Source organism: Sebastes umbrosus, chromosome 20 (assembly GCF_015220745.1).
Source record: "Sebastes umbrosus isolate fSebUmb1 chromosome 20, fSebUmb1.pri, whole genome shotgun sequence".
Classification (NCBI taxonomy): domain Eukaryota; kingdom Metazoa; phylum Chordata; class Actinopteri; order Perciformes; family Sebastidae; genus Sebastes; species Sebastes umbrosus.
Window position 1 is genome coordinate 6,299,150 of NC_051288.1, and position 13,173 is coordinate 6,312,322.

Below are 13,173 nucleotides of genomic sequence, written 5' to 3' on the forward strand. Positions count from 1 at the left end.
TTACTTCATAACTGTCTTTTTTTGTATTATTTCAAAGACTTGGTTTCTAGTTCTTTGTATATAATAAAAGCTGCTCGTTGCTATTATTTCATGTCAAATGGAGAACTATCTGAAGATGTATAATAAAAGATATTTAGTCTGGTATCTAAGTTAACCGCTTGTTTGTTTTGTTTTGGTTATATAAGAAAGCCACAGTAGGTAAACTGTTTATTTTAAAGCTCCTCTGCAGACATGTTTCAACACACTTACGTGACATTTAACCACTGAAAAGTCATTTTCTCAGTGAACCGGAGGTTTCAAGTTTCCACATCACACTTATGTAAGTTACATATTGGACCATGATTGGCACATAAACTAGTGATCCTGCTTGTACTTGTCTTAAACTCAGATTTAAAGGAGCAGTGTGTAACATTTAGGGGGATCTAAATGAATGTAATATTCACAGCGATGTTTTCATTAGTGAAGCAGAATCTCCTTTGATATGTTTTTGTTCAAAAGAAAGGCTGTCGGATCTATAACTTAAATGCCCTTGTCCCTAAGGGCCTAAATTTTGATTTAAAACCCCTTTATCATACCTTGTATATAGAGTTTATTGTCTATCAGTACATATAGATACCTAAGTGTCTTCCCTCTGTCTGTCTTTAACCTTTTCTACTTCTTTGTTCTTTCCATAATAGAATTGTTTTTTCTCTATGTATTTTTTCTAACTTTTTTTTTATATAATTTTTTTTTCTTTCTAATATTTCTCTAAGATAATTTCCTAATATATTCCTAATACCTCTTATATGTTTATTCTAAATTCACTCGAGATATTATGTCTATCCCTTGAGGTCTCCTCCTGCATTCTAGACACTTACTTTTTCTGGTATTGATATGTGGACTTTTTTTGATGACTGCACAACCAAAGCTTTTTGATTCAAACTGTTTTTTTCTAATGTGATTTTTAAATGCTAAAGGAGTCGGGTATCTATGTGGTCCTCCCACGATATGTAAATGTGACTGAGGACACTCATCCCCATGATTGAGCACACCTGTGTCTTATCCCCTGTTTAACACCTGTGGAGCTGATTTTGTCCCTCAGAACCCTGAAGAAGACGGTCATGTCAAGACGTGAGTACATTATTACATCTGTTTGTTTGTTTTTTTGCATCGTGGCTACAAGTCTTCAAATTTGCCTGTGACATTTAACATTTTCACAGGTAACTGTAAAACTAATTTAATTTAATTTACATTATAGGTTTAATATCCATCCAAATACAATTGTTTTTGGCTTTGTTTTGAAAAATCAATCAATCAGACCTCTATACATGTTCCCATTCAAAGAAAACCATAAACCATTGGTCTACTGTATGTGGTCAGCTCATCCCTGTATTGAAGGCCAATGCTTTTAGGTGAGTGCAGTACTACAAGTTATCCACCAAATGGAGACGAAGGCTGTATTCGAAACCACATACTACAGTTTTCAGTTACAGCGACAAAGGCGGCAGGCACTAGCTAGCTGTCACGCCAGTTTCTGGAGCTTCTAAACTCTGAAAACTTTGGTGCAAATGTTCGATTCGCCATCTAATATCGTAAAACTGGCAATATTCAAAATCGACACAGTTGATTTCTCGCCTCAAAAATTTCACGAAAGCTATAAAAAATCTAAAAAACTTGCCAACTGCTGTTGATGTGACAATAGCCTGTACCGTTCCAGTGCTTTGCATTGTGGGATACAGTAGGTGAGGTAGACTGGTCCGATGCATACTGGAGATTATTTTCTTAATCAGTACGACATCGAGGTATTTTTGTCATATTGTAGATTTTGCTTTTGTTTGCACACTGCATACTACTTTTTGGCCAAATCAGTACGTGCTGCTAGTGTAGTATGCGGTTGCGAATACAGCCACATGGAAGGCTGAGGATAGGCTATACGATACTGGAGGAAGGCAGAGTGCAAATGCTCCTCCATGCCATGCGAATGAATACAGACGGCACGAATCGACTCAAAAACGAACGATCCAGAGGCATTGGAGTAGCCATTAGCAGCGTTGACAAGCCCTCAAACACAACTTTTGATCACAAAACAGCAAAAAGTAAGACATCATTTATAGTTATAACTGTATATAAAGTGAAGTTTATTTTTTCTTCTGTGAGTTTTGGTCAGAGTGATAAGACTTATACCGTTGGAATCTGCGGAGTCTCAGCTTTCATAATGCCCATAATTGTTTGTGTGGGTAGCAAAATCGCTAGCACCACTATGAGCGCACGCACCGGTAGCGTGTTTTTGCTGTGCACTCATTTAGTCGATTGGTGTTTGAAGTTGTGTTTTGTTTTGGTAAAAATTGTTGTCATGAGCTTTTAGTCGTGTTTCTCCCCATGAATATGTTGCTACATGTTTAACATGCCAAAATGTTTAAAATTAAACAGGATAATTAACCTCTGTGTACGTCAGTGGTAATAAATTTGAAAAATTAAGACGTTTCCCATAACCCCATTGCTTCCTATCACAGTAGGGATGCCTTTCACTCTTTTCACCACCTGCTGCTGTGAAAAACTTTATTTTGTGCTATAAAGCCATTAATCTATATGCATTGATAGATAATTGACTAAAGATATAACTACTACAGTTATTTTTTATATAGTTTTAATTTATTTTTTTGAGATGTTGGGATCGTGGGGTGGGAGGGATATATAGTAGCTATTATATTGTTTGATACTTTCACTTTCTTTTTTGAGAAGTATCTACTGTAAGGGATCACAATTTTAAACAAATGAGAGTGTATATATTTTTTTTAAATCTATGAATGTTGATGCTCTAGTACTGTCAAAATTAATATTACTCATGTATGACATCCACATACTGTACAAGTAAACATCAACAGAGTGCTGGTGTATCCAAGTCAGCATTATTTGGCATGGTACTGCACAAAAAGGATGTATGGGATGCATGTGTATTACTGATTTGTTTTTAATTAGTCACAAAATGAAGAGAAATAACTCTTCTCACATTTAAAAAAAAAATGAACATGTAAATACATATATAGTCTTTTGATCCTGAGAGATAACTAGTGCAACACATCCTGTAGATCCACTTCCTTTCTGTACCACATGTGTGTGTGCACCTACTGCGCCAATCCAGCCCACAACCACAAACACGCCGTTTTATGTACAATATGTACAACATTTATTATAATTAATATATAAAATAGACAATGTACTTAAATTTTCACAATAGAAAAAATACAAGTAATAAATACAAAAACCATTTTTTTGTTTTGCAGGTATTACAAAACATCCAGCACAGTTTGACAGATGTGAGACGTTTAAAATATTGAGAATAAATGCTTTTTGCCACACTGATATTCATATAGCTAAATATATGCCTCATATCTTAAGGAGTTACTTGTCCACACAGACTAATGTGTTACAATGCCTGCTTATAAATGATATTGCTAGCACTATTCAGTGGCCTGGACTCCCGTGAGACGCCAGCCTGTTTGAGCATGTCATTTGGCTGAAACAGGCCTGCGACTGACGGAGGTTTTCAAGTGAATAAAGCACCACCTCTCCACCTTCCTTTTCCCAGTCCGACCTTGCCTACTTTCTTTCTCCATCATTCTTCCAACTCCTCAACCTTCTTCTTATCTCCTCCTCGTCTCCATCTTTTTCCTGTTTTCCTTTAACACCCTGTGGATCTGCCCACCCAGCCAATACAGAAGTGACCTTAATTTTTCACACAAAATAACATACAAATCATCATAGAAAAATAATATCCCTCCAAGAATCCACTATGACAAGCCAGTACAAACATGGCAAAAAACACACACACACACACACACACACACACACACAAACAAACAAACAAAAAAAAAGAATCATCATACAGCAATATGGCCATTGGCTTTGAGCATATTTCTACATAGCTAATAATAATAATTAACATTTTTGTAAAGTAATCATCGTTGCCACACAAACACAATAATTAGACATGAGAATATCCCCGGACTAGTCATAAGTAAGTACTTCTGAAAACACGTAGAACATCACAGCACTCGTTAGCTTGTCTTTTCATAACATCTACCTTTAAATACAAATAAAATATAGAATATATCTCTGATAAATGTCACTCAACATTTTCGTCTCTCAACGGCACGTACAAACATTACAAATAAAGAACACAAAACGGGAATGTGTGCGGAGGATTTTGCATCGACTTTTGAGCGTAATTCCTACCAGATGCGACTCCGCTGTTACACGTTTGTAGCAAAAAAATTACCAACATCTGTTGTTGGGAGTCTACCAGATATGAAAGAAAAAAAAGGAAGCCACAGCAGACTGTAGCAAAGTTACTGCACAGTAGGGATTGTGAAATGAGCAATGTGGGATTATAGCTCAAGAAACATATCCTAAAGAAAGAACTGTGCGGTCAACGATGATCTGTTTTTACCCTTTCCCCCTCTTAGGTTTGTATTTCTTCTCCCTCCCGACATACACTGAAGGCACTGCATTAATGTGAGAAATGTGTACACAAGCAGTACAAAAACTACTTTTGTAGAACAGGTAGGAAGTAGTGGCAGGTGAGTCCCAAAAACTAAGAAACCGCTTGATTGAACGAATGCAGCGTTTCTCAACCTTTCATCTGAACTGTGTGGCCATTCTTTGCTCCCAAGAATCCTCATGACCCAAGCAGTTATTAGTCTCCTCCCGTGACCCCGCCTGCATACCAAGTGACACCAAAGGTTGAGAAACTCTTGCGTTAATGACTAACAAAAGTGAATGAATCATACTTTGGGACACTTTTATGGTAACACTTCATTTAACACATCCGCAAATTTCATGGTAATTAGCAAAAAATTTGATATTTCTTTGGAATTACTGCCAGATTACCCAAATATTTACCTCAAAATGTATCAAAAATTACATTATTATAAACATCATTTAATAAATTAGCATATAATGGTTAAAATAGGGCCCTTAGGCTTGAGAAGAGGCTGTGCGCTGCTCTTCATCAGAGGTGGGAAACTAATAGAAGACACTTCTGATCAGGCACAAATCTCACCATTGTGTGACTTATCGTCTACACTGATGTAACCTGGTAGCTAATGTAATGATTCAGAGAAATGTATTAAATAAATTACCAGCTATTGGGGAAATAGCGGAATATAATTATTAAATAATGTTTACAATAAAGTCATTTTTGATAAATTTTGAGGTAAATATTGGGGTAATTTGGGAGTAATTCCAAAGAAGTTTCAAATAGGTTACTTTCTATTCATCACCTAATTACCGTGAAATTTGGTGACCTATAAAATGAAGTGTTGCCCAACTTTCCTTGCACGGTAGCAGAGAGGCCTGGGCTGGTATGAGAAACAGCTACAGACTGAACCAGGAATGCAGGCGTCGTGGAGCTAGAGGAAGCTGAATACGCGTCCGCTCCGCCCTGACGTTTTCGCTGTTGGTCGGGTGCCATAACAACCTGAAGCAGAGAGAGAGAGAAGCCTTGCGGTAGCACAATCGGAGAGCACCAGCGTCTTGAACAGAGCTGGGTTTTTTGTTGAGCAGTGAAAAACATGTACAGTAACTCTGGTTGTGTTGGTTCTGGCTTCAGTCAGAGTCCAGTTAGTCTTGAGTGTGAGGGGTTTTTGTGCGTGTGTGATGACTGTGAGTGCATCAGTGCTCGACGCCTCGTTCACATTGAACCTGCTGCATCTTTCCGGACATAAATCGAAATAAGTAAAATTTCAGTCAACTAAGCTGCAGTGTCATAAAACGGCGTTAAGTGGAGGACACCTCCACCGGTCCAAGATGGGTTTTCAACTGTTTTTCCAAAGCCCCTTGCTTTAGAAAACGAAGCATAGCTGTTGTCTGTTAGGTGACGTCACACGCCACTCCGTCAACACTCCTGCATATATGAATCCTATAGAATTTAAAAAATGTGAACGAGGCGTAACGCAGACAAGTGCTTAGTATTTTCCTACTAAAATCGTCTTCCTGTTCTCCGGCGTGTGTGTGTATAGTATATATATGTGTGTTTGCATTGCATGTTGTGCGCCCCCCCCCAGGTCCAGCAGCTCCTTCTAGGACGGCTTCTGATCTCTCTGTGGCTGAGGCGGACTCTTGACGATGGTGATGACTGAGGCGGTGTTGAGGCGCGGCGCCGTAGCTAGCAGGTTGCCCCCTCCGGCCTCCAGGCCGCGGGCGAACCTCTGGAGCGCGGCCAGGCGCGCGCCGAGCCCCTCCAGCTCTTTCCTCATGCCGGCGTTCTCCGCCCCGAGCCTCTCCACCTCCCTCTGGAGTTCCGTCTTCTGCAGCTCCAGGGCTTCGCGCTGGGACACCCGCTTGACTCGGCAGCTGGCGGCGTAGCCCCGGTTCTTCAGGGTGCGCCGGCGCTGCTTCAGCTTCTGGATCTCGTCGCGGGACATGCCGCGCAGGTGGAGGTTCAGCTCTCGTACTGTTAGGGACATGAGCTCGTTGTCCGACAGGACGGGCACGTTCTCGCCACATTCCTGTTTCACCTGAAGAGAAAGAGGGGGAAATAGAGAGCTGAGTAAAACTTCTTTTCAACATTTCCTCTCTTGTACAAATAGTCCAAACACGACTCATTCTTCTTGAGATAACAACCGTGAGTTTCGTTTCAGGCTGTGTGTTACCTTCAGGGCTTTGCTGTTTCTTTCTGATGTCATGATTCGACTCCCCCAAGCACCAGCCAACACAGATAAAGACACTCTGGAAGAAACAGAAACGAAACACACACACACACAAACAAAAAGGTACGTTATTATCATCACATGTGACTACGGACATCATGCTGTTTTGGTCCAGATCTGGCCCTGACATTTCCCATCCGCTCACAAGACCAGCCAGTCATGCACGATGAAGGAAAAGGAGAAGCCACAGATCTTTCATGCTTCTCCAATCGCGCTCGCTCATCAAACTGTGTGGTTTGATATTAAAAAAGGAAGAGGAGGTTTTGAAACAAGCGACATGGCTTCTACTCAGTTAGCTGGAATAGTGAGGAGGAAGTGATCACGTGGTTGCCCTTTGGTTGCTCAAAGCAGGTGTCCAAACCAATTCCACCCGACACTTCCTCTTGTCAACACACACACCAACGGTTCTAAACTTTCACTGTGAAAAAAGGACAGGCAACTATTGCGGCGGTATATTTCTCACTGTTTCAAGAGACATTTAAGTGAAAAGGAACACATTACAATAACCTCTACATTGCCTTGAAACCTAAAATGAAACCACTTAAGTTGCTGCTTCCAGTAAACAACCTGTAATAACAGCAGTGAGTGAGTGTTTAAGTCTGTGCCGTCTCACTGTATTTGGAAATTTTCTCCCGTTCTTCTTGCTGAGTAGTTCACATAGACTGCGTGGGGACTTCCTCCACTCCTCTTAAGGTCAGCTCACAAATTTTATTGTGTGGGATTAAAGTCCAACATCTACCCGGGCCAACGTAAACTGCTTTTCCCCCTGAGTCACTCCTTGGTTGATTTGGCTGCAGATTGCCGTCATGTTGATAAAAATGACTCTGCACTTCAACTTCTATTTTAGCAACATCAGCTTCGCCTCCATCCCGACCAGAGCACGCAGAGTTAGAAACGGCCCCGCGGTATGCTGACGAGGAGCTATACCCTGTTGTTGACTGCGTGGCAAAAAATATCTTTTGACATTAACATTTAATTAAGGTCTACTTTGACATCATCAAACCACAGGGGGGTTTTCCCACATGGCTTTTGGAGAGCGAAAGTGTGAACTTTCATATTTGTTGCAACATTGGATTTTTCTTTTTTCAAGTGAGTGGGCTTTCATTTAGTCTCTTTGTTGCCCAGAAGTGTAGAAAAAAACCCGCAACAAAATGTTAACAAGCGTGGTTGCATGATACTGCAGAGCTTCACTGATGAGCTAACTCCTTTTTTCTTTTGAGAAACAGACTGATCTGCAGCTGAGTTTCACCACTTCTTGATGTCTGCGCTGGGTACCGGCGTGTTATATGATCTTTGACACTTATTTTGTCTCTTTCCTCTCGTTAATCTATCAACAACACAATCTTGAAGATGCGGTCATGCTCTCTTCATTTTAAAAGCGGTATGTGACAGAAACTTTTGGGGAATCTGTTGTTGTGAATCTTTGAATTTTATAAATATTTTAGATTAAACCCGCAGTAGGCAGAATATTTTTGGCATCATTGGGCAAAAATTCAATAATAACCTTTCAGCATTTTGTAATTCAAGTGTTCTGAGAGATGACTAGACTTCTGCTCCTCCTTGTGGCTCTGTTTTCAGGCTTTAAAAATGTAGCCGTGACCGGAGACTTTGACCAATCACAGGTCATTTGAGAGAGAGAGAGAGCATTCCTATTGGCTGTTCATTCAACAGAGGCAGCTAGCGGGGGCAGCGGGGTCAATCACCCGCGAACTCCGATCAAACGGTAAAACTAGGCAATGCTGATCAAATATGAATCAATATTCTGTTACTGTAATGCCTATTTCTCTCCTCAAATGTTGTCAGAAACATCTTGTTTAGCTGTAAAATGAGAAAGTTTGCTCCGGCTGGTGGGCGGTGCTTGGTATCTCCTAAACTGATCTCAACATGGCTGCCGGGTCACAAACTTCCTCATTTTACAGCTAAACAGTACACTACATGATGTGTTAAGAGAATCCGACTGCTCTCTCACTAGGCTCCATAATCATGATGCGACGGCGGCGGGTGTTAGTGACGTGAATCTGCCGTGGTAAAACTACAATGTTCTGAAGATGGCTTACAAAAGGCGCTGCTGACCACCATGTGGTCTTAAATAGGTCTTTCAGTGACGGTTTGTTTCTCCCGCGATGTGTGAAGAGAGATACCGCAGGTCCTCCTGCTGCTGGAACACTTTACATCAACAGATAATAAAGGATTAGCTGACCTAACGTGGACAACCGGTGAAAAATATCACCTCATTACTGAGGTTGGAATTGAAATAAACAAAGGAATAAATGATAAATATTGAGTTAACTGTTTGAGTTATGGAGAAGGGGTAGGACCATATAAGTGCAGGCTGTACTTCTTCCTACTCCTTTTCGGACACGTAATATTTATTTATGTCGATTATTTGTTTGCTATATGTTTACTGTTCATTTTATTTGTTGTTCTTAAGCATATCGTTTTTTATCATGAACGGCCGAATGGTGCGTCGCTTTAAATGCTGCGGCCGCAAGGAATTGTGGGATGTTATTCTCTCCTTTCCTTTCGTAAAGTCCTTTCCTTTCGTAAAGGATGGTCCAGTGTATCCTAAGCTAAGGGTGATAATAAAGGAAGCATTGAAGCACCTTTCCTTAGCATTTCGAGAATTCAGCTGTTATCATGGCTGCTACAGAGATACTTCCAGGGTCATTTCACTTCGTTAGGAACCTCCCTAAGCAAAAAGGACTTTTCGACCGCAGCCATTGATTCATATTTGATCAGCGCTGCCTAGTTTGACCGTTTGATTGAAGTTCACGAGTGTTTGACAGCTGCTCAGAGACGGCAAGGCTCCAGCTCGGCTCTGATTGCTTGTTTTCCTCCGGTCTGTGAAATCTTGCAGATGCCGCTAGGAGCACCAGAGGACACAGAGGAACATGATTATTTTCAGATTACCTGTCTAATGCACTACTGTCAGGATCTGATGACCGTTTTATAAAAATAACTTTTTTTAAATCATATTTGCTCCATTTCTTCCCACTGCAGCTTTGACTAATTTAGTGTGAATTATTTAAGATAATTTCAGTTGATTTTCTGCTCGCTTTCGAATGCGATATGCTGACTTTCATCACATTTACGACCCCCGCTTATAAAAGGATATTACACGTCTATAAATTAGGCTACTTTCATTTTCAATTTGACTACTACTAGGCCTTTTTGTTCCTGGACTCAAAACTGTGTAAATTTTAAAAACAATGTAGGCCTAAACATTAGTGTATACAGAGTAGCCTACATACATAACCAGTGGATGGAAAGAGAAGATTTGATTTGTGCCGCTCTCCAGCCACATGTCAGAAAACAAACTGGACTCCCAACACAGCTAACCATGCTGCCATGCAGGCAGGAGGAGGAACCACTTCACCGGTTTCATTTTTGAGGGGGGACTCTTGATTTCAGTTACAGTTCCCTAAAGGATGAGGAGCACCTTCAGCCACAGACTCATCCCCCCCTCGGCACAACACAAAGCGCCTGGGTCAGTCCTTCATGCTGGTAGCCATCAGACTCCACAACCAAGGCTGACCCCATATGAGAACTATGAGGACTTTAAGAACTTTAAACACGCACTATCTGCAACCATCTTTGACTCTAACCACTGGCGCACTTTACACTTACTTTACACTATACATCCTATATACCACTTTATAGACTGCACATAAGTATATATTACATTTGTTTATTGTACATACTACATGTATTTATTGATGGACTGTATACACTATGTTCACCCATTCACTCTGTATCTTTTATATCTCTATTACGCTCTATATATAAAGCCTCTCAAGAAAACTTCTGTTATGATTTGACGCTATATAAAAATATTTTTTTAGAATTGTTGTATACCTTTACCTCTCCTGTGTTTCACTCTGTTTGCTGATGTTTTGCTGATGTTGCTGCTTTGACACCTGAATTTCCCTCTGGGGATTAATAAAGGTTCATCTTATCTTATCTTAAAGACTTGACTTCATAATAGTACAATGAGGCATTGAAAGGTACATGTAGGCCTGCCAACTCATAGTACAGTAGGTGTTGACCCATATAAGCTCAATAAAAAGACCCTGTTATGGTATCTGTAGTTTGCATGACAATAAACTGCATTTCCCGACATGCGTGGGAAGTTGGATGTTGCAGCAATAAGCTGGTTGCTGGTTGTCCAACCAGCCGGTGGACGGTGAGACCGCCGTTTCGTAAAGTCACGGTGATTCAGCAATACACTCAGCTCCGCCAAGACTTGCCAGTCAGTCCAAAATACCCAGGAAAAACCAGCTGTGACCACTGTGTCTCTCTCTCTCTCTCTCTCTGTGTGTGTGTTTGCCAAAACAACACAGGATATCCACGTTTATTAGCTCACTATAAAGATCACTTTAGAGCACGTAGTACTCTTTCTACCGGACTAGAACAGCAACAAGTGAACGCACCACACAGCTACAACTACCGCTAGTTAGCGGGGTTTTATAAAGTTAAACACTCTAATATGTACTCAGTTTGATATTAAACGACTACATACACAAATACTGAACACATACCACCCGTGTGAACTGTATTTATTCACCTAGCTACCTCCAGAAGCCAGCCGGACCCTTATAGAGAGAGAGGAGCTGCTGCTGCTGTTGCTATAGTAGTAAACAGCCATCACGAGTGACCCTACGACATCCATCTTATAAGGCTTTAAATAACCTATTTAAATAGTTTTATAACATACAGTTTAAAAGGGGAAGTGGGAATATATCCTAGCTGTCAAATGATATTAGTAATAAGGCGTAAATATGAATAACGAGGTCAAATAGTCCGCCTCGTCTTGAACATGCTAGTGACTGTTAGCATGCTAGCTTGTGAGGAGCTAACGTTAAAGCAAACAGCTGCCTGCTACCTCACACGTCCTTTGGTTGGTCGGCTAGTCAACTCACCGGTGGAGACACGTCCTTTAAGTGTTCGCCTGTTTATAACAATATTCCAGCTACATATTAATAATAATAAATGTTCATTTTACCTGCTGGGTCGAAGCGACTCTGGGCGACAAAATGTCAGTCCGCCTTTTCCCGGAATTACTCCGCTGCTCTCTGAGGTTGGATTCTTTCATTCACAAAAAACACAGAGCGACAATGACGTCAGGTCTAAAAGAATGAGGGCGGAGCCAAACCCCGCCCCCGCGGCGTACTCCGGGAGGATGTAAACAAGGAATCCCTCCTGCATCCAGAACTTTTCCATGACCAGCCCCTCTTTCTCCTGTTCCTAGGAACAACAACTGCTCTCTGGAAACAGATTATAACACACTGCTGGGAGAGGCTTTACAGTCACGCTTTACTGACACTATTTAAAGGGGACATATTATAAAAAAGTGAGATCTTAACGTCTTTTTATTATAAAGCAGGCTTAAGTCCTATATAAATACTGTGAAAGTATCGAAACACTCAATCCACAGGGAAATACACACCGCCCGTATACAGACACTCTGCGCTTGAAACAAGCTGTCAGGATTTCTGTCCATTTGTGATGTCACAAATATACAATATTTAGACCCTTTATACAGATTTTAAACGTAAACATTCTAAATGTCCCAGTTTATTCCTGGTTGCAGTGTATGTGAATGTCACCAGCTGACAGGAAGTACACACGGACCCAAGCTGTTGCCTAGCAACGCAATCCTGTTGCAATTCCGTCGAAATGCGCTAAAACGGAGCGTTTCAGACAGAGAGTAAATACAGGTATATTCAGGCCGACAGTATGAGGAAAATAAAGTTGTTTTTTTTAACATTACAGCATGTAAACATGTTCTAGTAGAGACACAAAATACAAGTATGAACCTTAAAATGAGCATAATATGGGACCTTTAACATTAGAAGCCATATGATGGGGATGTTAACAATCAAGCTGGATCCAACAATAAAAACAAGCACAAAAGCTAAAACCCACAAACACAGATACTCTAGTTTACAGTAGAAGTGCTGAAAAGGGCATTTTAGGGCAGAATCTATTTCACTGCTGCGCCACATACAACCATAGAGGTTTATCCATTATGTATCTCTTTTTCTAACTCAGGAAATTATAATGGCTGGGACTATTTTATTTTATTTAGTTACAAGTTATAAAGTTATATGTTATAAGTTACATAAGTTATAAAACTGACAATAACCTGATATTTTCAGGTGGAATTTCATTTCATTCTCACTGTGCAATATCATTTTCCACTTGTGCAATTTTGTTAATAGTCTGTTTATTGTCAATACTGTATATACTGCTCCTATTTTTATACTTCCTTCTATTCAAATGGTTCATCTTTTGTTACACTTTGTTTAGCTCTTTTTTACTGTGTTAGCTGATGCATCTTGTTTTTTGCACTATCCCCTTTGCTGCTGTACACTGCAAATTCCCCCACTGCGGGACTAATAAAGGAATATCTTATCTCATCTTATCTTACATACAGCAGGATATTTAAGTTTCCTGGAACCATTATGTAGCCGCCAATAAAAAA

General features: G+C 40.4%; 1 protein-coding gene across 1 annotated transcript; it reads right to left on the reverse strand.

The window, feature by feature from the left end:
- Window positions 1-5,135: 5,135 nt before the first annotated feature.
- maff (v-maf avian musculoaponeurotic fibrosarcoma oncogene homolog F) lies at window positions 5,136-11,796 on the reverse strand. Its single transcript, XM_037754303.1, is given in 4 exon segments — window positions 5,136-6,497; window positions 6,633-6,708; window positions 11,692-11,714; window positions 11,716-11,796. Coding segments are annotated over 4 exon segments (603 nt in total). The 5' UTR covers window positions 11,782-11,796; the 3' UTR covers window positions 5,136-6,059.
- Window positions 11,797-13,173: the final 1,377 nt, after the last annotated feature.